The 24,803-nt window shown below is 41.3% G+C and overlaps 1 protein-coding gene across 1 annotated transcript in view; it reads left to right on the forward strand.

Moving 5' to 3' along the window:
* Nucleotides 1-24,803, forward strand: part of il1rapl1b (interleukin 1 receptor accessory protein-like 1b) — a 688,249-nt gene that overhangs the window by 621,668 nt on the left and 41,778 nt on the right. The window contains exons 6-8 of the mRNA XM_080203179.1: nt 21,422-21,554; nt 24,318-24,463; nt 24,625-24,627. Coding sequence (XP_080059305.1) covers nt 21,422-21,554; nt 24,318-24,463; nt 24,625-24,627 — 282 coding nt within the window. The remainder of the gene's footprint in view (nt 1-21,421; nt 21,555-24,317; nt 24,464-24,624; nt 24,628-24,803) is intronic.

A 24,803-nucleotide genomic window follows, 5' to 3' on the forward strand; every position in this document is an offset into this window, starting at 1 on the left:
CGTGCCTTGAAATCAGCAACTTAACTGAATTAAATTAATAAAATACCAGTTCAATAATACAGGTGTGATTTTGTTTCCTTTTGTGAAATTCTTATCTACTTTGGTTTTACAATTCCTGAGGTTCAAGGGGTTGATTGGAAGGTTCCAACCTGAGAAGTGGTCAGGAATTTGGGGTGAAATCTGGTTTATATCAGGTTTTTTGCCCTGTTGATGTTGGCCTTTCCTGTCGAAGTGGGCCATGGAAGGATCTTCTCCCTCTGTTGCTGAATTGCCCACCAACTCCACTGCAGAGGAGCTGGCAAATGAGTGCCCCGAGAAACAGCACCACAGGCTCAGATGTACTTTAATAAAAGTAATCAATCGCCAGGAAATGTGTGCAGCGACGGTGATTTCAGTGGGAGCCAAAGATTTTGGAGATGGGTCTCAAGATATGTCAGGCAGAATGGCTGTTGACCTTTCCATCTTCCAAAGACATGTCAATTCATATGCAATTGAAACAACAAAGGGTTGTGAAAGAAGCCCAGCCCAACAGTCAAACCAGCCTCCCATCCATTGATTCTGTCTACACTTCCTGCTGCCTCAGAAAAGCAGCCAGCATAATTAAGGACTCCATGTACCCAGACATTTTCTCTTGCACCACCTTCCGTCAGGAAAAAGATACAAAAGTCTGAGGTCACGTACCAACCCGACTCAAGAACAGCTTCTTCCCTGCTGCCATCAGGTTTTTGAATGGACCTACCTTTATATTACATTGATCTTTCTCTACACCCTAGCTATGCTTGTAACACTAGGTTCTGCACTGTCTCATTTCCTATGAATGATATGCTTTGTATAGCATGCAAGAAACAATACTTTTCCCTGTATACTAATACGTGTGACAATAATAAATCAAATGAAATCAAATCAAAAATGAAGCATCTCTTCAGGTCAATTTCAGTGCCTCAGTCACACAAATGATCCCATCACAGCAAGTTGTGACAGAATTCAATGCAGAGTGTAGCCCAATAAAAGAATGGTTTGTGTGGAGTGGTGGGTGGGCAGGAGGCTGAGAAATCCACTTCGCAAACCACATCTGCTTCCAATCTGCCCATTAGATGAATTGAAACTTTGAATATAATAGTGGGGTTGTAATCTTCATTAGGGCAAGAGGTTAGTGGATTCAGGAGATAAGTGGTTTCACACCTACCACCTGGATCCATACACCTGCCTGAGAAGCCTCTATGATCAGGCAACCCACCACCGACCTTCTCTCCGCACCCCCCAGGCATCTGATCCCACCACATGGCTTCTGAATTTTTCCACCCCTTCCCCCACCACATGCCCACTAATCCCATCCCCTTGGTCACCAGTTCCACACTGGTCTCCAACCCCTTGCACCACAAAGCTTCAGATGCTCTCCCTCTGGCCTCAAGCCACACAAAAAAGACCACAAACAGTTAGAATTGGTGAGCATTCTATTGGATGTGCCTTTGATGCTCCGCCAACATTCAGTGTTTGAAGTTACACGTGAGGAGTGACCATGTCAGCCAAACATTCGAAAACAACCTATGCCTGTGATGTTGAATGGAACCGTGGAGGACAGCAGTGGGAAGAAAGAAAGGAATAAATGCATTAACCATGATCAATTCTTCTCTTGCAGTAAAAGGCAACTCATTCACATGGAGTCCATGGACCAGCTTTAAACAGCCTCCATCTACAAAGCAGATTAGAATTAGATGCCATTTTATTGTCAGTCTGGACTATTTATTTAATCTTGGCAGAAAGAGCGACAGCATTGCCACATATTTATCTTTGTGACACTGGGTTGTCAAAGAGGCTAACCAATCAGGGCTCTTGCAACTGTCATCAGTGTTCGGGTGCAAACAAAAGAAGAAGAGTTGCTCTTATCTCAGCTCGAGAACCAGAGGACATTGATTGAAGGTGATTAGCAAAAGAAGCAACAGCGAGACGGAGAAAAGGAATTGGTTGGCATCTTGAATGCACTGCCTACAAGTGGTGATGGCAGATTTAATCATGATTTTCAAAAGGGTCTGAAGAGAGAAAATGGGGAAAGAGTAGGGTGGAGGGGGGCAGTGGCACTAGCTGAGAGAGCTTACCGAGTTAGCATAGAACCAACCAGCACAGCTGAATGGCTTCTATCAATGAACATTTTTCTAGATAAATAACCAGCCAACAATAGGTCTCAGTTCATGGGTAGAAGACATCCATTTTGATCAAGTTACCAAGAAGCTGCTGGCATTAGAGACACTATATGGGAAAGCACCAGGGAGTGGACGTTGTTTTCAGCCTATTTTCTAGCCTTGAAATGAGCTCCAGGCATTGAGTGCCCACCCCAAGCGGATGGCCTGAAACTGGCTCTTGAGACTCATTATCATCATGTGGATGAGCAGCAAGTGCTAGTCACAACTCCACAGCTCACCCATTTTATAAAGATGAATTTTGAACTGAGGCCTGAGGATAAATCCCAGGAGGTAGCTGCGTGGAAGAGGAAGTTGGGGATGAGGGTGGGGGAGGGCATGGTGCAGGCAATGAGATGGGGCAGGGTAGCAAGTCATTGACAACTGCAGTGCTGAAGGAGCACTTCTTAAAAATCTAAACTCAGCTTTTGATAGTGTCCATTGCTGAAGAATCCAGTTTAGACCCAACTCATGATCTGCTCAGCAATTTCCATTTTCTCAGAGAAGACCAAAAATAGCCTATTGGCAATTGTTTCTATTCCAAAGAGCTTAAATCTATTTTATATCCCTGCCAGGCATTCCGAATAAAATGTCCTGAGCTTCATATTGGATCAGTCATCATCCAGGCATCTTCTCAAAGCAAAGTGTTGGTCCCTGATATTGGCACCCTTTGTTTCCATTTATTGTTCATAAAGTAGATGTAACAAGGTCCAGTTTTGACCCCCGCCAGCCCGTCCCCAAGGAAACAGCCCCGTCAGTGGAGGAGGCAAGGAAACGGGAATAAAACAAAGAATGGCTTCTGAGCTGTGGCTGTGATCCATCTAAATAATAGATGGTATATTTATCAGTAAATAGAGCATAAAACAACAGTGGTATAAAATGGCTATTAATATTAACAGTGTTACATTAAATAGATCATAAATAGACAACATTCTGCTTATACAGCTGTGATCTATCCCCAGGCCCAAAACAATGGATCAGACAATGACTGTTTTTCTGAATTACATTTTGTAGTGTCATGGTTTTATACAACATATTACGGTGAGTGACTGTGCCCTAGTGTCAGTATTTACATCAGCTTGGTAAAATACTTTTGGATAATAAATCAATATTCTTCCACTTAATCCTTACAATGCATTTTATATTTTAATACTGTATCACTCTTCCCATTAACAAGATTGGTAGTTGCCACGAATGGATAGTATTTTTGGTCATAAATGTCTGTGTGAAAATGAAAAATATAAGTCTATTTATCACCCTAAAAATAACTGCAAGAACTTTTGGGTTTGCATTAAAGATGCCTTGAACCCAGTGGTGAGGTGATGTTTCAAAAATGACACTGCAGCAACTCACTTTAGTAGAGCCTTTCAAATGCTTGATCTCCATAGGAGCTTGAGTCTAAGAACAAGGGAAGACCATCCCCTGCAAATTCCCCTCAGAGCCACATAATATTCTAATTTGGGCACTTCCTTCATTGGTGCTGGGTTAACATATTGGAACTTGCCAACTAACAGCAATGTAAGAGTGCCTTCACCACATAGCTATCGGCCCAACACCACTTTTTCAAGGGAAAGTAAGAATGGCCAATGGAAACTGAGTTTCTTAGTGACACCTAGATCTCCAGAATATATTCAAACATGACAGGATTGAGTAAAAAAATGATAAATTAATTGAAACAGAGATTATAGCAGTTACAGAGCTAACTAGTCTTTTAACTTTAGATTAGTGAAGATAATCCTCAAATTTTCTGCAGCAGCCTATAATGTAAGCTGAAAAGTGATTGGGCCTGGTTGCTATGCCAAAAAAAGATCCATTTTACCTCCATTTTCCAACACAAAATAGATGCCAAGAGGAACAATTTCAATTTCTGTTGTCTTGTTGATCAAAATCACAGTTTCTAAAGAATAGCAGTTCAAAATACTATCGGTATGCATTATCCTCATGTTTACAGGCACAGTACAAATGAAAAGCATGTCATTTGTAAGTGAGGTGCCTAGCACCCAAACTGCATGATGATTTGACCCTAAATACAGGACTTGGGGATTCAAGAGTTGAGTTATTTACTGCAAAATACCCAGCCTCTGAAAAGTCTTGTAGTCACAGTATTTAGGCGGCTGATTCAGATCCAGTTAAGGTAAATCTGACAGTAAACCAACAGTGCAGCTGCCTCCATAAGCACCATGGTTTGATGTATGAACACGGTGAAGTGTTTATATTGTCGTTTTCTTCATTTATCTTGCCACTTTTTCTCTAATGGCTAACATTTCTACAACCATATGTGGCATAAACTCATGTCACACATGATTGCAAAAGCTGCCCGGCCGTCTGGCATACATCATGTACACAATTAAAATGCTGCAATATTACTTTCAGCCTCGAAGAGCTGTAAAGAAAGGGCGAATTAGTGATGCTTTTTCTTACAAAACCAACCATGGCTTGAGATTAATTACCTGCTTTTGTGCTCTATACACTCACTGTTTGAACAGATAGTTATATATAAAGATAAAATGATGATAAATACTTAATAAGGTGCTCAATGTTTCCGAGAACCCTGATCTGAAATACCAGTTTTTCTCTAATTGCAGTATCTCCTGGCCGAGCATTGCTCAATTTGAAGTTGAACACCTGGCAGTTCAGCTGCAAAAGCCGTGGTGCTAATTTACAAATAGTAATTAGTATGCATCTTTGTCATTTGTATTATTGCAACATGCTATTTAACTTTCCAAAATTTGTAAATTATCTACGTCAAAATTTATTAGTTCATCGATAGCGAAATTGTCAACTGTTATATGCTGCGTTAAATGATGCTTGCATAGCAGTTTCTGTATAAATGTCTGCTCCATTATGTTAGAGTAAGAGCAATTCTGGGAGGACCACAAGACATCCTTTTGCACAACCTCAAAACTACAGAATCTTTAACTCCTGCAGTTTTCTTTTCATCATATAGTCAACAGCCTTTTAAAATCCTAGATCTGTCTATATTTGCTTTGTGATTTACTAAGTCTGTTGTCCTGCACATTTCAACCTTTGGGCTTTTGATCTTTGACCTACAATTATCAACAAAATCTGTTTGACCTTTTGTATATGCCCTACATCCACTCAATGTGTATTGACAAGGCCATTAGTATACAACGAATTCAATAGATTTTTGTTCAGCAAAGGTATCAAGGGATGCATCGTTAAGGCTGGGCATCAAAATAAAGTACAGAACAGCCATGATTGTTTTAAAAAATAATTAATGGAATGTGAGAGTCACTGGCTAGACCAGCATTCATTGTCTATCTTTAGTTGTCCCAGGTGGAGTGTGGTATGTTTTCTTCTTCAACCATGGTCGGTCCTGAGGTGTTGGTACGTTCACAGTGCTGTTAGGGGGAGAGTTCCTAAAAACAAGAGAGCAAAGCTCCTTAAACAATAGAGCAGTCTTCAGAGGCTCAATGGTCTTCTCCTTCCTGTTCATATGCTTCTAATAGATTCACAAATTGTTTTATTCATTCATGGGATGTGAGCACTGTTGGCCAGTCCAGCATTTATGGTACATCCCTAGATACCTTTGAGAAGGTGGTGGTGAGCCACATTGTTGAACTATATGGGACATAATTTGCCCATACTGCTGTTCACAAGAGAGTTCCAGGGTTTTGGAACCAGTGACTGTAGAGAAGCAGTGATGCAGTTCCAAGTCAGGAAGTGTGTGACTTGGAGGGGAACTTGCAGGTGATCTTAAAAGACCACAATAATAATTATTGCAATTCATGAATATCTGATTAAAACTGTACTCTTTAATACTTTGTGAATTTATGAATTTATACATCATTTAAATTTTTGCAACCAGATGCATGTGGTTTGACTGTTCCTCTTGACTGTTGACTTGTAAGATCAGAAATTCAGCTTGCTATAAGAAGCCTCATTGTCATTGACAAGGACAGAGTGGAGGAAAGAATAACATGCCAATGCACCATCATTACTGAAAAATAGACTCCTTGTATTTCAGATTTAGTCCATTTTGTTAAAAGTTTAAATGTAGAATCTGTTGAACTTTGCTGCAAGAAATGCTAATGAAGGCCATGAATCACAGTGCCGACAATCCATGTGCTCCGCACAGCCCTTCATTTATTATATTGCCATTGGCCATCTGCCCAATGGAGCAGTTTATTTGTTTGGAGGGGAACAACTTCAATTTTGACTTCATTAAGTTTTATGCTATGATTTTTATCCATGGTATACCAGTATCACGGATGTATTGTGAATGACACCATCTCACCTGAGAACACCATCCAACAGTTACACGGCACATACTCTTGCAACTCGGCCAATTTTGTCTACCTAATACACTGCAGGAAAGGATGTCCCAAAGCATGGTACATTGGGGAAACCATGCAGACGCTACAACAACGGATGAATGAACATCGCTTGACAATCACCAGGCAAGACTGTTCCCTTCCTGTTGGGGAACACTTCAGCCATCGCAGGCATTCGGCCTCTGACCTTCAGATAAGCATTCTCCAAGGCAGCCTTCATAACACACGATAATGCAGAGTCACTGAGCAGAGACGGATAGCCAAGTTCCGCACACGAGGACGGCCTGATCTGGGATCTGGGGTTCATGTCGCACTATCTGTAACCCCCATGACTTGCCTGGGCTTGCAAAATCTCACTTACTGTCCTGTCTGGAGACAATACACATGTCTTGAACCCATGCCTAATGCAATCTCCACTCACATTGTCTGCATCTTTAAGACTTGAATACCAGGTTAGTTGTAAAGACTCGCATTCTAATCAGTATTCTGTAAACTGTGTGTGCCTTTTATATGCTCTGTTTGAGACCAGAACTCTCCACTCACCTGATGGAGCAGCAAACCGCGAAAGCTTGTGGGTTTACTATCAAATAAACTGCTTGGACTTTAACCTGGTCTTGTGAGACTTCTTACTGTCAGTATCACTGGCAAGGCTAGCATTTGTTGCCCAATCCTACTTTGCCTTGCAAGGAGGGTGGTGAGCCATCTTCTTGAACTGCTTCAGTCCATCTGGTGTAGGTACAGCCATGGTGCTATTAGGAAAGGATTTCCAGAATGTTGACCCAGCAACACTGAAAGAACTGTGATACAGTTCCAAATCAGGATGCTGTGTGGCTTGAAGTGGAACCTGCTGACGATGCTGTTCCCATGATTTGGGAAAATGTTTTACAGATCCATTGTAGAAAGCATCCTTTCCAGGTGTATCACAGCTTGGTGTGGCTCCTGCTCTGAACAAGACTGCAAGAAACAAAGGGTTGTGAACGTACCCAGTCCATCACGCAAACCAGCCTCCCATCCACTGAGTCCATCTACACTTCCCGCTGCCTTGGAAAAGCAGCCAGCATAATCAAGGACCCACGCACCCGGGACATTCTGTCTTCCACCTACTTCCATTGGGGAAAAGATACATAAGTCTGATATCATGTACTAACCAACTCGAGAACAGCTTCTTCCCTGTTGCCATCAGACTTTTGAATGGACCGACCATATATTAAGCTGATCTTTCTCTGCACCCTAGCTGTGACTGTAACACTATATTTTGCATCCTCTCCTTTCTTCTCTCCTACGTGCTCAATGAATGGTATGCTTTATGTAGCACACAGAAACAATACTTTCACTGCATCTCAATACATGTGACAATAATAAATTATGCAAGCAAAACTGAATGGGCAGCAAACAGCACAAAGGAGGATGCATAGGATCCTTGAATGAGGATTTTTGATTTGAAATATGATGTGAAAGATTTGATTTTGTTTGTATTAAGGAACAAAGGCTTCAATTTTCTCATTGTGTACACACAGGCCATTATACTAAAGTTAATTATTTTCTCTTTTTGAATAAACTAACAAAATACGCAGGTTTAACATAACATAAGAAATAGGAGCAGGAGTAGGCCATCTAGCCCCTCGAGCCTGCCCCGCCATTCAATAAGATCGTGGCTGATCTGAAGTGGAACAGTTCCACTTTCCTGCTTTCTCCCCATAACCCTTAATTCCCCTGTCTATCAGAAACCTATCTACCTGTGTCTTAAATATATTTAGCGAGGCAGCCTCCACCACTTCAACGGGCAGAGAATTCCAGAGATTCACCACCCTTTGAGTGAAGACGTTCCTCCTCAACTCCGTTCTAAACTGACCCCCCCCCCCCCCCCCCCCCCCCCATTTTGAGGCTGTGGCTTCTAGTCCTGGTTTATTAGGCATTGAGTTGGGGGGCGGGGGCAATGATTCCAGGCAGATGGCTGTGATATTCACACACACACACACACACACACACACACACAAACAGAGGGGAGGTTACTTGTAATGCCTGATTGGAGCTCAGATAAGTTGCAAATAAAGTACAACTGAACAAGTGATCAGAATCACCCTGCAATCATTGTGCTTTATGTACCTACCAACCTCTTTAATGGATATGACAGCATTATAAATAATTCTTAGTGATTCAACCCAGCTGCAGAGTGTGCATATTGGAGGAATGTCAGCTGCAGAATGACCTTATGTGCCTTTGGCATCCCTTCGATTACTGCAGTTAGCATTAGAAATGGACCATTACCCTCTGTGGACCAAGAGGACAACCGACCCATTAAGCAGAGGGTCCAGATGGGACTGAAGGCCACCCATGAATTTGCATAACTCACTACATTTCAAAACAATGTGCAAATTGACATTCAAAGAAAACAGGGAAGATAAGCAATGTTAGTCACTGTGAATTATGCCATACTGCTTCATATGGGTGCAGTGATCAGCTATTTATATTGCATGTTTTGGATGTGACTGTCAATTATCTGACACTGGTCAAAATGACTATCCAGAACACAGCCAACTTGCTTCACTAAGCCAGAATTAACCAATATCTTGATGCAAATTAAGCACAAAAGTAATATAACTGGTTTTAACTATTTCTGATCTGCAGAAATGGTAATTAAAACTGAAAATGGGGCTTACCACCACTGTCCATCATGAAAGCTCTGATTTGAACCTGCTCTTCTAAGCAAATGAGAGCAACAGCCACCAGAAACCAGTGGGGTCCTTACTTAAACATATGCATCAAACTCTGATGACAACATGAAAAGATTTTCTCTTTCTTTCTGCTATTCTTGTCTGAACAGGAGGAGCAAGAGCATTTACCCATGGCCAATAGAGGAATTCTGGTCCTCCCAATTCATGCCTCCCATCAGCCACTTTTGCTTCTCTTGAGTTTTAGGTGCAAGATCAGCAGAACCCATCTAGATAAGGTTTGAGTAGAAAAATCACAATAACATCAGCTGGTTTACTGTTGGCCTGAGTACCTCACTCCCACCAACCGCCTCAGAATTCCTGCATTGAGATAGGATCCAATCTAGTGTTTCTGTCTTACATGGGTTAACAAGTCTATCCACTATCTAGATACATGTAAATCACTAAAGTTCCATCTTCAACACATAGAGGTACTTTACATTTTTAGCAGACCTGGAAAGTTGTGCATCTTTTTCTTCTCTCCAAAATAGCAGTGCAGGTAATAAATAGGGCATAATTTTTACACCTCACCATTCCATAGGTGCAGTGGGAAAATAGTGCGTGAAGCTAGAAATCTCCTGGCGTGGAACGGTTTATGATCTTCCCGGACCCTTTCAAATGCTTCAAAATGCTTCATGTCAAGAAAGGGCACAAGGCTGATTGGCATATTTGAAGTAGCATTTAAATATGACAGCCCATTCAAATCCCAGTGCATGGAGTCTTCCAGGCTTTGGGCGTGGCTCCATAACAGCAATAACTATTAGTTTTCACTAGCGTAGATCTGGTGTGATGGTCAGACCAGGGGGCTTGAAGGTCATTGAAGCCACCCCCCGCCCCCCACCAAGTGATCCAGGGAATTGTTGGGCAGTGCTCACAGTTTCCCCAGTGGTGCCGATTAGACATCCTGGCAGTGTCCACCATGCACCCCATCAATGACCACCAGGCACTCCGGTGGCAGCAGTTGGGCACCTTTGGTGTGCCAGGAGCAGTGCCAGAGCGGTGGTGGACATGATGTGGGGGGTTAGCGAGGGTGGTTGTACAAAGGTGGATCATGAAGGCAGCCGGGTTGGCGGGGGGGGCACATTGGGGGTCTGACAAGGGCACCCGTCAGGAGTCCCCTGATGACCCAATGTGGGGAACCCATGTCAGGAAGGGTGGGGGAACGTGCAGGCAATGAGTGGGAGGTGCTGATGTTTGTGAGGGATGGGAATGGGGAGTCCCAGTGCACTGTGAAATTGGGGCACCTTTGTGAAAGACACACGAGCTCTCTTGCAGCCAGCTCATTGGCATGTTTATGTTCTGCTCCCTCAGTACCAGCACAAAACTCACCACTCTCCAAAAACGTAACTGAGTATTGAAAAATTGTGATGCAGAGTGTGCCCGAGAGATCAGTGAAATTCACCACATATTTCTCACTGTTATGACACTTAGAAATCTTTTGAGAAACTTCTCCCCATACTGTTTCTTTTTCTTTGTTCTGTTCATTCCTGGAATGTGAGTTTCGCTGGCTAGACCAACATTTATTGCCCATATTTAATTACCTTTGAGAAGGTAGTAGTGTGGTCCATTCTTGACCACTGCAGTCTGTGTGTTGTAGGCAATCCACAGTGCTGTTAGGAAGGGAATTCCTCAATTTTGACCAAGAGATAGTGAAGGAGCAGTGGTAGAGTTGCAAGTCAGAATGATGAGTGATTTTCAGGGAAACTTGCAGGTGGTGGTGTTTCCATACTTCCGCTGCCCTTGTTTTTCTGGGTAGTTGAGCATGAATTTCCTGCAGGGACTTCTACTGGCACTCGCCGTGGTGGATTGGGAAGCCCACTAGTGGCCTGCATAAACCTGAATAAAGGCCTGACCATAATCAGTCTCTTACACCTCATTCTCGATGACACAGCGTGAAAACACACCATGAAAACATGTTTAGAGCAATGTGGCATGCAGAAGTTGTGAATTACTTGAGAAATGCCTGGGGCTGCGTCCAAAGTTCAGGATGGAGGCCACCAGCGACCCGAACCCTAGAAAACTACAGCAGTGGCTGAGGGAGCACCCCAGCTTCAGTGTCACCGTGAAGGTCCATCTTGCAGTCTCAGTGAGTTCCTGGAGATCCATCTTATTTCTTCAATGGTGGGTCAATGTTGGACACCTTCTTAATATGGCATCCAAGTATGACCTTGGGACACGAGCAATCAAGCTCACCTCACCATGCATTATGGCTCGAAATCCCTGAATGAGGTTGGGGCAAGAAGATATGGTGTGGTTTCTTGTCTCACCCTGCAGCACAAAATGTTTCTGTCGCCGTCCCACTTTCCCATGCATCTGAGTCCCAGTTGGGAGAATTCAGCCCATAGTTATTATTCAACACTAATTAATTTACCTTATCTTTTAAGTAGACTGTCTGAGCCTTGTTTTTGCCTTTATACAGTAACATGTCACCAATTAAAACTCTGACTGGAATTCTTTTAATAAAGTTTACCGTTTTTACTGTCCATTTTACTGCATCTATATTAATAAAGTAAAACAAGCTTTTTAGGATTACCCTTTCATCCTTCAATCAGAATCTCAGTCAACTAGCTAAAATTAAAGGTTAATAGCACTCCACTGTAAATAGACTTCAAGATAATCCAGTGAACTATTTCCTTACGATCAAGGCAGTTTCTTCCCATCTATTTGCTTTTACCTATAGCTCAACGACAAGCACTTCCACCACAGTGACGTCTCTCTATGTTTTTGCACCCCAGACTTATGATGGACTCCTTGCTATTCTTTCATTGTACAGACTGTAATTTTCCAGTTTCCTCCCACAGTCTGAAAGACATGCTGGTTAGGTGCATTGGCCATGCTAAATTCTCCTTCAGTGTACCCAAGCAGGCCCCGGAGTGTGGTGACTAGGGGATCTTCACAGTAACTTCATTGCAGCATTAATGTAAGCCTACTTGTGACACTAGTAAATAAATAACATAAATACATTCCAGCTTGTCCAAAACATCCAGTTCACTTTTCTCCCCATTTCTGTCAACTGACACTATATTTTTTCTCAGAATAATTCATTTAAAATCTTTTACTTTGTCTTCAAATTCTCCCAGCTCTCTCATTGTGCATCTTCTTCCAGCCATAGATTCCTTCCTACATCCTTCAGCCCTGCAACTTTGAACTCCCACAACTGGGTAGCTGATTTATCAATCATGTCAGCTTCTCTCTTCCTCAATTCTTCCCCTACTCCATCCTCCTATCTGCTATTTCAGTGATACAATGTGTATAGGGTGATGCTTCTTATTAATATCTAGCCATGTAGAAGTTGACTGTGGTGATTATTTCTACTTCCACTGAGAGTTTTGTACTAATGTTGCTCCATAGCTAAAGGTCTGGATCCAGGTGCTGACACAAGCCCAAGATCATATCTCAGTCAAAGCCAAGTAAACCTTGTACACTTTCTCATTGAGGTCCAGGTAGCTAATGTAATAGCAATAATTGCACTGGATTGGTTTGTGTCAAGTCCCACAATCTACTTCCTATGCTCTCAATCGTCTTGGATAATAACAAAGGAATCCTGCTGTTATTATTCTTCCTCCTTTGATATATTTAGCAACAGCAAAATTTAAATAAAATCTGGACTGCAAAGTTCATCAAAGGGTTCATTTCTGGGCAATAATTCCAGCTCGACTGACCACTAAAATGTTTGGCCCCCTTCCACAGTATTGATGCCAGCTTTAAATAGGTGATTTAGTCAGGGCATGTTGCCCTGACAATACAAATCTTATCTTAGTGTATAAGAATTTGATGGGTATAGGTATAGTGAATGCAAGCAGGCTTTTTTCCACTGAGAAAAAAACCAGAGGGCACAGGTTAAGGGTGAAAGGAGAAAAGTTTAAAGGGAATATTAGGGTGGGCTTCTTCACACAGAGAGTGGTGGGAGTGTGGAATGAGCTGCCGGATAAAGTGGTAAATGCCGGGTCACTTTTAACATTTAAGAAAAACTTGGACTGGTTCATGGATGAGAGGGGTGTGGCCCAAGTGCAGGTCAGTGGGACTAGGCAAAGAATGGTTTGGCACAGACAAGAAGAGCCAAAAGGCCTGTTTCTGAGCTGTAATTTTCTATGGTTCTATGTTCATAACCTGCATTAACCTGGAAATGACACAGTGTGTGGCAAGGACCTTATCTAATTGTAAAAACATGTGGGAGGGTGATGTGATTCCTGAATGATTGGCATTTTCAAGTTAATTGCTACTTATTAACCACTCAGTAAACACAACTGTATTAACACTCTACTCTGTGTTAATCCACATGACAACATTTACATACATGACTAAATTTAGATCTATGAGAAAAAGTTCTAACGGCCAATCATTTGATGCAAATATCACAGAGTGAGTGAAACACTGAGAGCGAGATCAGACAAAAAAAATGCTTCACCTCTTCAAGCCCCTCATTAAAACATACCTCAATGACCAAGTTTTCAGTTTTATTGCCCATTTGGCTCATAAAACATAGAACAGTACAGCACAGTACAGGCCCTTTGGTCCTCAATGTTGTGCCAAGCTTGTCCGAAACCGAAATCAAGCTATCCCATTCCCTATCATTCTGGTGTGCTCCATGTGCCTATCCAATAATCATTTGAAAGTTCCGAAAATGCCCGACTCCACTATCACAGCAGAAAGTCCATTCCACACCCCAATCACACTCTGAGTAAAGAATCTACCTCGGACATCCCTCTTATATCTCCCACCATGAACCTTATAGTTATGCCCCCGAGTAACAGCTACATCCACCCAAGGAAATAGTCTGTCAACGTCCACCCTATCTACCCCCCTCATCATCTTATAAATATCCCTCTCATCATCATGTAAACCTCTATCAAGTCGCCTCTCATCCTCCTCCGCTCTAAAAGCCCTAGCTCCCTCAACCTTTCCTCATAAGATCTACCCTCCAAACCAGGCAGCATCTCCTCTGCACCCTCTCCAATGCTTCCACATTCTTCCCACAGTGAGGTGACCAGAACTGCTCACAATATTCCAAATGTGGTCTCACCAAGGTCCTGTATAGTTGCAGCATAACCACACAGCTCTTAAATTCAAACCCCCTGTTAATAAACGCTAACACGCTATAAGCTCTATCCACTTGAGTGGCAACCTTCAGAGATCTGTGGATATGAACCCCAAGATCTCTCTGTTCCTCCACCTTCCTCAGAACTCTGCCATTGACCGTGTAATCCACATTCAAATTTGTCCTACCAAAATGAATCAGATTTCATTTTTCAGATTACGCTTCTGTGAAGCAGCTTGGAATGTTTTCCTACCTTCCAGGCACTATATAAATGCAAGTTATTGGCATTGTTCATCAAACCAATAATGCTGACATAATACTTACTGAACATTGTGACTTTTCAGAAGGAAGTAGGGTGTGGATAAAATGACTGGGTTGTATAACTGGAATTTCACCAGGATCTCTTCCAAAATTTTACCTTAACTTTGGTGGAATTTTTACAACTCTCCAGATTTTCTGGCAATCTTTTGCTGAACCTGCTGTGTGATATTGGGGAAAGCAGCAAAAAGTTATTATACAATTTGTTTGCAGACTCCTTTTCAAAGAGCTCAATTGTCCTCAGCCTATTGACAGGGTACCTTATAAATGACTGCATTGTATGTGTTGTGAGAGATCATAGATTGAAGACTCAGCCCAGTCAGATCATTCCATGATCTGTCTAAGACACAAGAGAGTGCAGCAATACCTATTTATTCCATCCATAAAATAAGTTAGATTTTAAGGTTAACTTGCTCTGTACATAAACAAACTGAACTGCTCCGGCAGTGAACCTCTTCTCACTAGAGGAAAGTGTGAGCATGTCTGTGAAAGTCACCTGCCCTAGGCAAACACATCCTACTTGCCATTTTGCACTTGGATTGTTTCTCAATGGGAGCAGACATCAGGGATAAACCCATGAGTGGTGTCTGCTCCTACTTCATCAACTGGAAGGTGACAATTGTTGTCTGATATTTGTGTTAGCTGTGATTTAACTTATTTTGGGAACTGTATTTACTGTGTTATACTATATTATACTTCTGATGTCCTTAGAGGTTTATAAAATCATGAGGGCATAGATAAAATGAATAGCCCAGATCTTTGCCCCAAAATGGGTAGGAGAGTCCAAAACTAGAGGGCGTAGGTTTAAGATGAGGGGGGGGAAGATTTAAAAGGGACACGAAGGGCAACTTTTTCACACAAAGGGTGGTGCGTGTATGGAATGAGCTGCCAGAGGAGGTGGTAGAGGCGGATACAATTATAATATTTAAAAGACATTTGAATAGGTACATGGATAGGAAAGGGTTAGAGGGATATGGGCCAAATGCAAGCAAATGGGACCAGTTCAGTTTAGGAAACCCAATCAGCATAGCTGAATTGGGATGAAGGGCCTGCTTCCAAGCTGTATTTCTCTGACTCTTTATAACTCTGTGACTCCATACATTTTATAAATGTTACCACTTCACGTACCTCCCTTCTCGAAGTTGTAATTGTCATAAATGTAATTTCCTACAGTGTTAAGGAGCAAGGATACAAAGAAAGCAGCACTTGCTAACCCCTTCAGTCCCACTGGAAAAGTTGTGCTCAGCCTTTCATACACCTGTAGAAATAATTTGCTGTTCAACCCCATGAATCGATATTTTTTATAATGTCAAATTACAAAGGTTTGTTGAACGATTAAATCAATAGCTTTCTTAAAACATGTTTAAAAAAATTAGGATTTTTGGGCAGACTGATATTCCATGTCAAGTTAACACTCAGCTTTAGTGCATTTAGTTTGAAGTAATTAATGGACTTCACAGATCTAACTGAAGTTATTTAAGACAGGATCAATTGAGAATTGCCTGAGTGCAGTTAAGTGCAAGGTCAAAGCTTCTGATACAGCACTGTCTGCTTACTCTGTTGAGGAACTTTCTGGAAGTGCATATGTGATGACTCATTTACTGAAGATGTTGAAATAGTTCCAAATAATATTTTAAAACTTCATCATTGACTGGGAAATAAAATATTGCTCTGTTGGAAATCAGATAGTCCTCTGTCATTTCTGTGCTGGCTGAACATTTTTTGGTCATACCAGAATTGAAATAGTCAGATTCCATGTTATGTTATTGTCGACTTCTCAGTTTAGGTTTTGGAACCTTTTGGCATGGATTTGAGTCAACATGTTTGGAAACTAAACCCATTGCATATGCACACTTTAGGGGCTGGAAATACACATCCACAACACTATTTAAAACTATTTAAGAACTATTTCAAACGACTACTAAAACGTGTGTTTTGGGTTTTGTGCTGGCCTCCGTTAATGCATGACTCACTACAAAATTAATTTGTGCAGCAGCTTGCAGCACTAAGGAAGGAATGACCATTCAGCAATACTATTTAAACAGTTCCTCTACTACTTATTGATTACTTGTTTGCTTGTTTTTTGAAGTTGTTGGTTAACTTCTGGGCATTTATTGTTTTGGCTGTTTTATAATTCTGGAAAGTTAAGCTTAACTGCTGTGAAACAGATTTTACTGATGCTATAAAGCTGCCTTTGGGGGAAGTGGGGGAGGAGGAGTAGTTAAGAAGAAGGACAAGCACCAGAACGGCTGCTTTAGGAGGGAGGGAGGGAGGTGGAGAACACTGAACCATATAATCCCTACAGTGCATAAGGAGACTATTCGGTCCACCATGTTGGCAAAAAATCTCTGTATCCTACTCATGCCCTGCCCTATTCCCGTAACCAGTGCTTGCCACCGTTTGGCCCAGGAGGCCATATATTCAGTGGACCTTTTGTGAACACTTCTCCAACATAAACCTGTCAGCAAAATGCCTGAGGCATTTCCATTTCATCAAGGAAGCTGACATTAACCATATCACCTACTGCAGCCATGCCTCAAGCCTTGAAGCAGGACATGGACAGCAATGCCTTTAGCTATCAAAATCAGCATTGTTCCTAATGGTAACAAAATAGGCTTTTTCCAGGTGGCAGGAACTGGCACAAGCAACCTGTAATATAAAGGCAAAATGTTGCAGATGCTGGAATCTGAAACAAAAGCTGAAAATGCTGGAGAAACTCAGCAGATCTGACAGCATCTGTGGAAAGAGAAAAGAGCCAACGTTTTGAAGTTCTTTGGGTCATACTGAGATCGCGCCTTCCCATGCAGCCAGTGCATCTCATCTGTCATTCAGCTCTCAGTAGGAACAGAAGGAAGTCTCTGTTAACATTGACTCTCAAAACCAAGATGGCTGTCATCTGAGCAGTGGTGTTGGCGGTTGTAGAGATTCCATCATGGTTGACTCCACAGTTGGTTTCCTGAAGCTGACTATTCAGTCCACATTGGGCAGAAAGGTCCCCATATTCTGCACAAAGTCTTGCCAAAAGGTGGAGTTAGAATCTTGCATGTTTTGAAACACTGAGCAACCTGTCAGAGAACCAGCATTCAGGAAATAGGTCTGTGATAGTGTACAAATGAAGCAGTGGCCTGATGGGAAAAATGGTCAAGTATTTAGTATAAAGTAAGGACAGCAGACCAAGCCATTTCAAAATGCCAGACCCCTGTAAAGCTGACTGACTCTAAACAAAGAAATGACTACAACCAGTGAGGGCCAAATGCTTGGCCTCAGTCTATTTTGATAAGACTGACTTTGCACAGCCTGGGTGAGACATGATTAACACCAGGAAAGCCAGCCTTTACACAGATGACTCCATATACCGGGAGATAACATATGAGACATTAGATAAGGTCAGGAAGGAGGGAGCCACAGAATTTGTTTATTACAGAAAATAAGGCATAAAGGAGACACAGAACCAAGGTCGGGGATGAGGAAGTCACAGAATTTGTTTTGTTTGATGTACCACTGCTTGTATTACTAACATCATGTGTGCTGATAAAAAAAAGTATAATTATTGAATTGATCCTTGTTGTGGGCCCAGTCTTGGGATAGAATCAGCAGTTAGTGCAGACTGCTCTCTGTGTCCAAGATTCAGCCATATACTGCATGCAGTCTTGTGATAATAAAAACTAGTTGATTTTTAGAAAAGCAAACGTTGTTAATTATCACAACACAGGAAACAAGAAATTCTCCAGTACAACAATTAGCTCCATTAGCCTTCTATAGTAGCCTGGACTTTCGAATACAGGAGCTGAATCCTTCACAGCGCAACTTGCATGTGATCTTGTCCCCTGGTAGGCAAGTAGTATCCTGTCCTCCTGCTCTGCCCAGTAATTACCATTGGAGAGCCACTCTTGAGCGTAGTATCTAATGTAAGCATTAATCCAAATGTGTACTCGCCCAATATTTACATATGCATACTTGCAACAATCGTCACTTATCAGGATCTATACTTGAAGTCTCACGAATTTTACTTCTCTAACACAGGTGTTGAGGCCAAGTATAATGTTGGTTCCAAACCCATCACTTAAAACCCAGCCACTGACATAGAGTTAGAGCACTGACTGGGGATTAAACCTGAAGTTTTCCTTGTGCCTGATAATGTATTATTCATTGATACTGCATTGTCAGGAAAGCCCTTTTTGTCACTAGGATTTTAAGAAGTGTTTATAATTAGCTTAATTACCATATCACACAAGCATGATATGGATGTCTGTATCTATTGATGTGAGGGAGAGAACCTGATAAAACTTGTGTTGGAGATTTTTATGATAGCCTTTTCTTTTTAATATTTTACATGCTCCACTGAGTCAGCTGCTTTTGACATGGGACTCTCCCTATCAACTCAAATTACAGATTGATCCTGGTTTCTGACCTCAGCTTGTCTGCTAAGTAGGTCAGACAAGGCATCATCCAATGCTCCCATGATGATTCTGTTTCAGATGAGTGCATCTTTCAAACTGTCATCCTCTCAGTTCTCTGCAAGACTATATAGGTTATTTATGAATGCATCAACATTTGATGTTGGGTACATTTGTTACATTTAGCCTGCACCACAATGTCACTCTTTCTCAGATTGATGGATGTGTCAAGTGTGTTGATTACTTCACCATTACATGGCTTTCTCCTCATCAATGCCCTGAGGAAGAGGATATCATCTGTACAGTCACCCATTGCATATAATAGCATACTGACCTGCTTATTGCTTGACTTTGAAGCAATATCCAATGCAATATGATATCTGACAAATGGTTAACTAACAGAAAGCAAATAGTGGGGGAAAATGGGTGTTTTTCTGATTGGCGATCAGTGACTAGTGGTGTGCCTCAGGGATCAATGTTGGTACTGCAATTGTTTATGATTTACATAGATGATATGGAGTTGGGGACCAAGTGTAGTGTATCAAAATTTGCAGGTGACACTAAGATGGGTGGAAGAGCAAAGTGTGCAGAGGACGCTAAAAGTCTGCAAAGGGATAAGTGAGTGGGCGAGGGTCTGGCAGATGGAGTACAATGTTGGTAAATGTGAGGTAATCCGTTTTGGTAGGAATAACAGGAAAATGGACTATTATTTAAATGGTAAAAAATTGCAGCAGGCTGCTGTGCAGAGGGACCTGGGTGTCCTCGTGCAGGAATTTCAAGGAGTTGGGTTGCAGGTACAGCAGTAATTAAGAAGGTAAATGGAATTTTATCCTTCATTGCTAGAGGGATGGAGTTTAAATCAGCGAGATTATGTTGCAACTGTATAAGGTGCTGGTGAGGCCACACATGGAGTACTGTGTACAGTTTTGGTCTCCTTACTTGAGAAAGGATATACTAGCACTGGAGGGAGTGCAGAGGAGATTCACTAGGTTGATTCCAGAGTTGAGAGTGTTGGCTTATGAGGAAAGACTGAGTAGACTGGGGCTATACTCATTGGAATTCAGAAGAATGAGGGGAGGTCGTGTAGAAACATATAAGATTATGAAGGGAATAGATAAGATAGAAGCAGGGAAGTTGTCTCCACTGGCAGGTGAAACTAGAACTAAAGGGCATAGCCTCAAAATAAGGGGAAGCAGATTTAGGACTGCTAGATTTAGAAGGAACTTCTTCGCACAACGAGTTGTGAATCTGTGGAATTCCCTGCACAGTGAAGCAGTTGAGACTACCTCACTGTATGTTTTTAAGGCAAGGATAGATAAATTTTTGAACAGTAAAGGAATTAAGGGTTATAGCGGAACTTAGTCCACAAAAAGATCAGCCATGATCTTATTGAATGGTGGAGCAAGCTCGAGGAGCCAAATGGCTTATTCCTAGTTCTTATGTTCTTATTAAATCCCTGATGGCATTACAGCTATATTTCTGCTTGGTTATGATCTGCGACCTTCTTAAAGCTTTCAGGAAGTGGTAGAGACGTCATCATCACTATTTTTTATGTGCTGCTGCCATGTTCTTGATATTGTTAGTTTAATACAAAATATTTAATTAGTCTCCAGAGGTATATTGGAACACATCTTATTGGGTTACGTCTTGCACAAGGCTGTACAAGATACTAAATTATGCAATATTGCACCATTTCCCATGATGATGTACAGTACATGATGAGCGTATTAAACAATTAGAATTCCGCCTACTAACAGCTCAATATCCAATATAACACATTATGCTACAGAATCTATCTTAGTTACATTGAATCATAGTTTCCTTAGCACTGGATTTACCATCGAAACAAATGTGTACAATGTTTGATAGTCATAGGGTTTATTTCTGGTTGCAGACTTTTCAAAGAAGGCTAGGTAAGGCCTTTAAAGTCAACACCTAGGAAACCATGTGACTGTACTGTGCCTGCAAGTTAACCAACCACACAATATGGAAGTCAACATTACTTGAGGCAGCCAATTCCTACAGCCTCAAAAAAAGAGACATTTCAACAGGAGGCTTTCTGGATCTCCAAAAGCACCAAAGATTCCTTGTTTACCTGGGAACCAAAGCTGGGGCTGCCAATAGTTTGATCAATGTAACATTAAATTCAAATCAAGGTGAAAATTTGAGAACTAATGGAGTTTGAATGTGATTGCTGAAGATGCCTTAATAAAATCAATTTGTATTCTTTATTGGGACATAACTACTGTGCCAATATATCCCTCTGTGTGGATAAAATCATTGAACATGTCAAAGTAAGAAAAAGATAGCATTGATTTCAAATACATTACGTTTGAGGAAGGGCTTGCAATGCTTTTCCATATAAAGTTGTGGATGTGACAGTGACATGAAGCTTCAGACTTTGCTATCAGTACTAATATAGAGCGTTTAATAAATTTAACATGGACCTAAAATCTCTCTCTTCAATTCTCTTCCTGTTCAACAGGCATCTTTGCCAATCTCACATGTAGAGCCTTTTTCGGCTATGGTGGAGAGGTCAGCCCTGTTATTTATTGGATGAAGGGAGAGAAGTTTATTGAAGACCTTGATGATAACCATGCCAGAGAAAGCGACATAAGGTAATTTGAACTTTTATCATGTAACTGTAACTAAATGTTAATACATTGGATAATATTGAGCCCCCATAAACCAGTCACATGTCAAATTGGTGGTCATTGACAAGGTTAATATTTATTGCCCATCCTTGGTTATGCTGTTAAGAGTCAGCCACATTGTGACTGGCGTCAGATATTGACTAGGCTAGAAAAGGGCAGCAGATATCCTTCCCTAAAGGGCATTTGTGGATCATTGTGGGACAACCCGCAGAATATGGACTGCAGCGATTCAAGAAGGCAGCTCACCACCACCTTCTCAAGGGCAACTAGGGAATGGAAATAAATGCTGGCCAGCCAGCAATGCCCATCTTCCATGAATGAAGTAAAAAAAAAAGTTAGGTTTCTGACAACAATCTAACAACCCATGGCTGTTTTTGCTTTTTAGCTTCTTTTAAAAAATTGCCAATTTAAAAAAAATAAAGATTTCCCCAACTGTCACTGTGGGGTTTGAACTCACCTTCTCTGGGCATTTAGTTCAGGTCAATGGATTATGAATCCAATAACGCACACGATCATATTCAAATATTATTGCAATGGTTGCGTGAATAAGTCAATAATTTATAAAAAGCAACAAAGAGTTGCGTGGCATTTAATTTTTTGAAGCTTTTTGTTCTTTTTGGCTAGTGCAGATATGATGGGCTGAATGGCCTCTTTCTGTGCTGTAGCCTTTCTATGGTTTTATAATATGGAAAAAAAAAGCTCTACATGACCTGCAATTCCACCTTCAGAGCTTTGTGGATGAATATGTGAATGTATGGTATTGGCCTCATTCTGTTCATTTCATGAATTCAAAGCCAGGTAATGGGCTGATAAAAGTTTGATGGGATAAAAAGTTGCACGTATCCTCCCAATTTCTTTCACGTTATGTATTCTGCACTAAAACTTCAATTTTTAAATCAAAGGGGCTATAAACTTAATAAGGGGATGATGAAATGTTTTCAATTTTGTATCAGGTTTTTAAGGTACCTTTTAGGAATGTTTTAAGTTCGTTTTATAGGACACTGCACAGTGTAAGACGAATATGTAACTTTGATTTATTTTCCTGAAATCCCCTGTTAAGGGAAACTATTTTCCTGAAAAGTTTTAACTGTCAGGAGAGCTGTTTATTATTTCACCGTATGAACATTCTTAAATATTGATGTGGGGAGGGGAGGGGTTGGGGGGCACAGTTGAGTGCAATTTGGACAGATCAGTACAAAGAAGAGAAGGGTCTAACATGGTCAGTCTGAGTCCTTGGCAATTTTAAGTCCTGGTGCTCATCTATGTTCCTCCAGTCAGGCTTCGAGCTAAAATGCTGGAAGCAGATATTAGGGCAGCAGGAGGTCTGTAGCTGGCACAAAAGGAAGGCTCGCAGGGAGAGTAACAGGGATTATGCCTCAGAAACATCTTGCAGGGGGGTGGTTGAGTAAGGCCCTCCAAGAGAGAACTCTCACCTTAAATGGCCTCTTCTGGTTCTGGTTCCATGGCACAGTGGTTAATACTGCTGCCTTACAGCGCCAGGGACCCGGGTTCGATTCCCGGCTTGGGTCACTGCCTCTGTGGAATCTGTATGTTCTCCCTGTGTCCGTGTAGGTTTTCTCCAGGTGCTTTGGTTTCCTCCTACAGTCTGAAAGACATGCTGGTTAGGTGTATTGACCCAAACCGGCGCTGGAGTGTGGTGAATAGGGGAATTTTGCAGTAATTTCATTGCAGTGTTAATGTAAGTCTTAATTGTGACTAATAAATAAACTTTATTTTACTTTTACTGTCTTAAACTGACAGGGACGCAACTGTGCTCTGAAAACTTGTGCTACCAAATAAACCTATTGGACTTTAACCTTGTATTGTGAGATTTCTTACTGTGCCCACATCAGGCCAGAGTTAAAATTGCAGTTGGGGGGCAATCCATATTAGACTATGATTTGTGTCAGACCTTGCCAGTGGGTGCCTTTTCTACCTGCCCAGATGAGCAGCTTAAATTCAGGATCAATGGGAAGCAGACAAGCTAAATCACCAATTTTTAGCAAGGCTGAAATCATTCCCATATATCACTTCATTTACTTGACCTTCTTTCCACTGTTCTTTATACAATTCAAAATGATTGGTCATTACTCATCAATTAATCCACTGCAGATCTTTCATTTTCTCAAGAAACCCGCAAAGACCAAATATCCTCACGACATGGTAGCTTTTAGCACAAATACAAAAATGCATCTTTGCAGCTGTCAGAGGTTGAATATAAACACAGGCCTGACTAACTGAAATGCTGCAGAATCATTTGTTGGCTAAAGCATCATGATGGAGATTGATGCAGTAAATCTTAATGACTGTCACTATTGACACTGTCAGAGAAATACAGGAACATTTGGTAACAAGACAAATCACCACAATTGTACAAATACATAAGAAATATGGTTATTGTCACGAACGACTCAAATCCCACACATCAGTTCAGCTACAACAATGGGGCTCAGTTACAAGTAGTCTTTTCCAGATCTGTTTACACCAGAATCCATTTCATTTCTCAGATGTATGACTTTCATGCCCATAACATTGGCAAAATATGTGCCATGTAAAAGTGTTTGAAACATTTTGGAAATTGTGCAATGATTTGTGAGATTCAAAGCCTCTATAACAGTTCAAACTTAGCACTAAAGATGAAAAATCTAAGCATAAAAATCAGCAGGTTTACCACTGTCGATGTGAGCTATCAGGTTAATTGGTTATTTTCTTTCTTCATCGGACCAGAATTCTCAGGGAGCACCTCGGGGAGAAAGAAGTTTCCATTTCTCTGTTAATTGACTCTGTGCAGGATGGAGACTTGGGGAACTATTCTTGCTATGTGGAAAATGGGAATGGCCGCAGACAAGCAAGCATTCTTCTTCAGAAGAGAGGTAAAGATTTCCTCTGCCTCATCATTTTTTGGCTTTTGCTTTCCGAGGTCGTGTTAAGATAGTTGCCAAGCAGAAAAACCATGAAAATAAAATTCAGCGCAGTTAAAGATTCATGTACAGATAGTAAACTAATATGCTTAATTCAGGTCATGCCTGTCTAGCTGGTGGGGGATTTACAGAACTAATCCACATGGATAAAAAAGCTGACAATGCAATTGTTCATGAAATGAGGGATTAGAACTAAAAAGACAAATTACTGAAATTACTAAAACAAGGACTAGCAAATTTTCTTTTCTTTCAACCAAACCATTTGATCTTAGAGCGTCCCTCTTACTCTCAC

This window comes from Carcharhinus amblyrhynchos, chromosome 15, assembly GCF_965287045.1.
Source record: "Carcharhinus amblyrhynchos chromosome 15, sCarAmb.v2.hapA, whole genome shotgun sequence".
In the NCBI taxonomy this organism is placed as follows: Eukaryota; Metazoa; Chordata; class Chondrichthyes; order Carcharhiniformes; family Carcharhinidae; genus Carcharhinus; species Carcharhinus amblyrhynchos.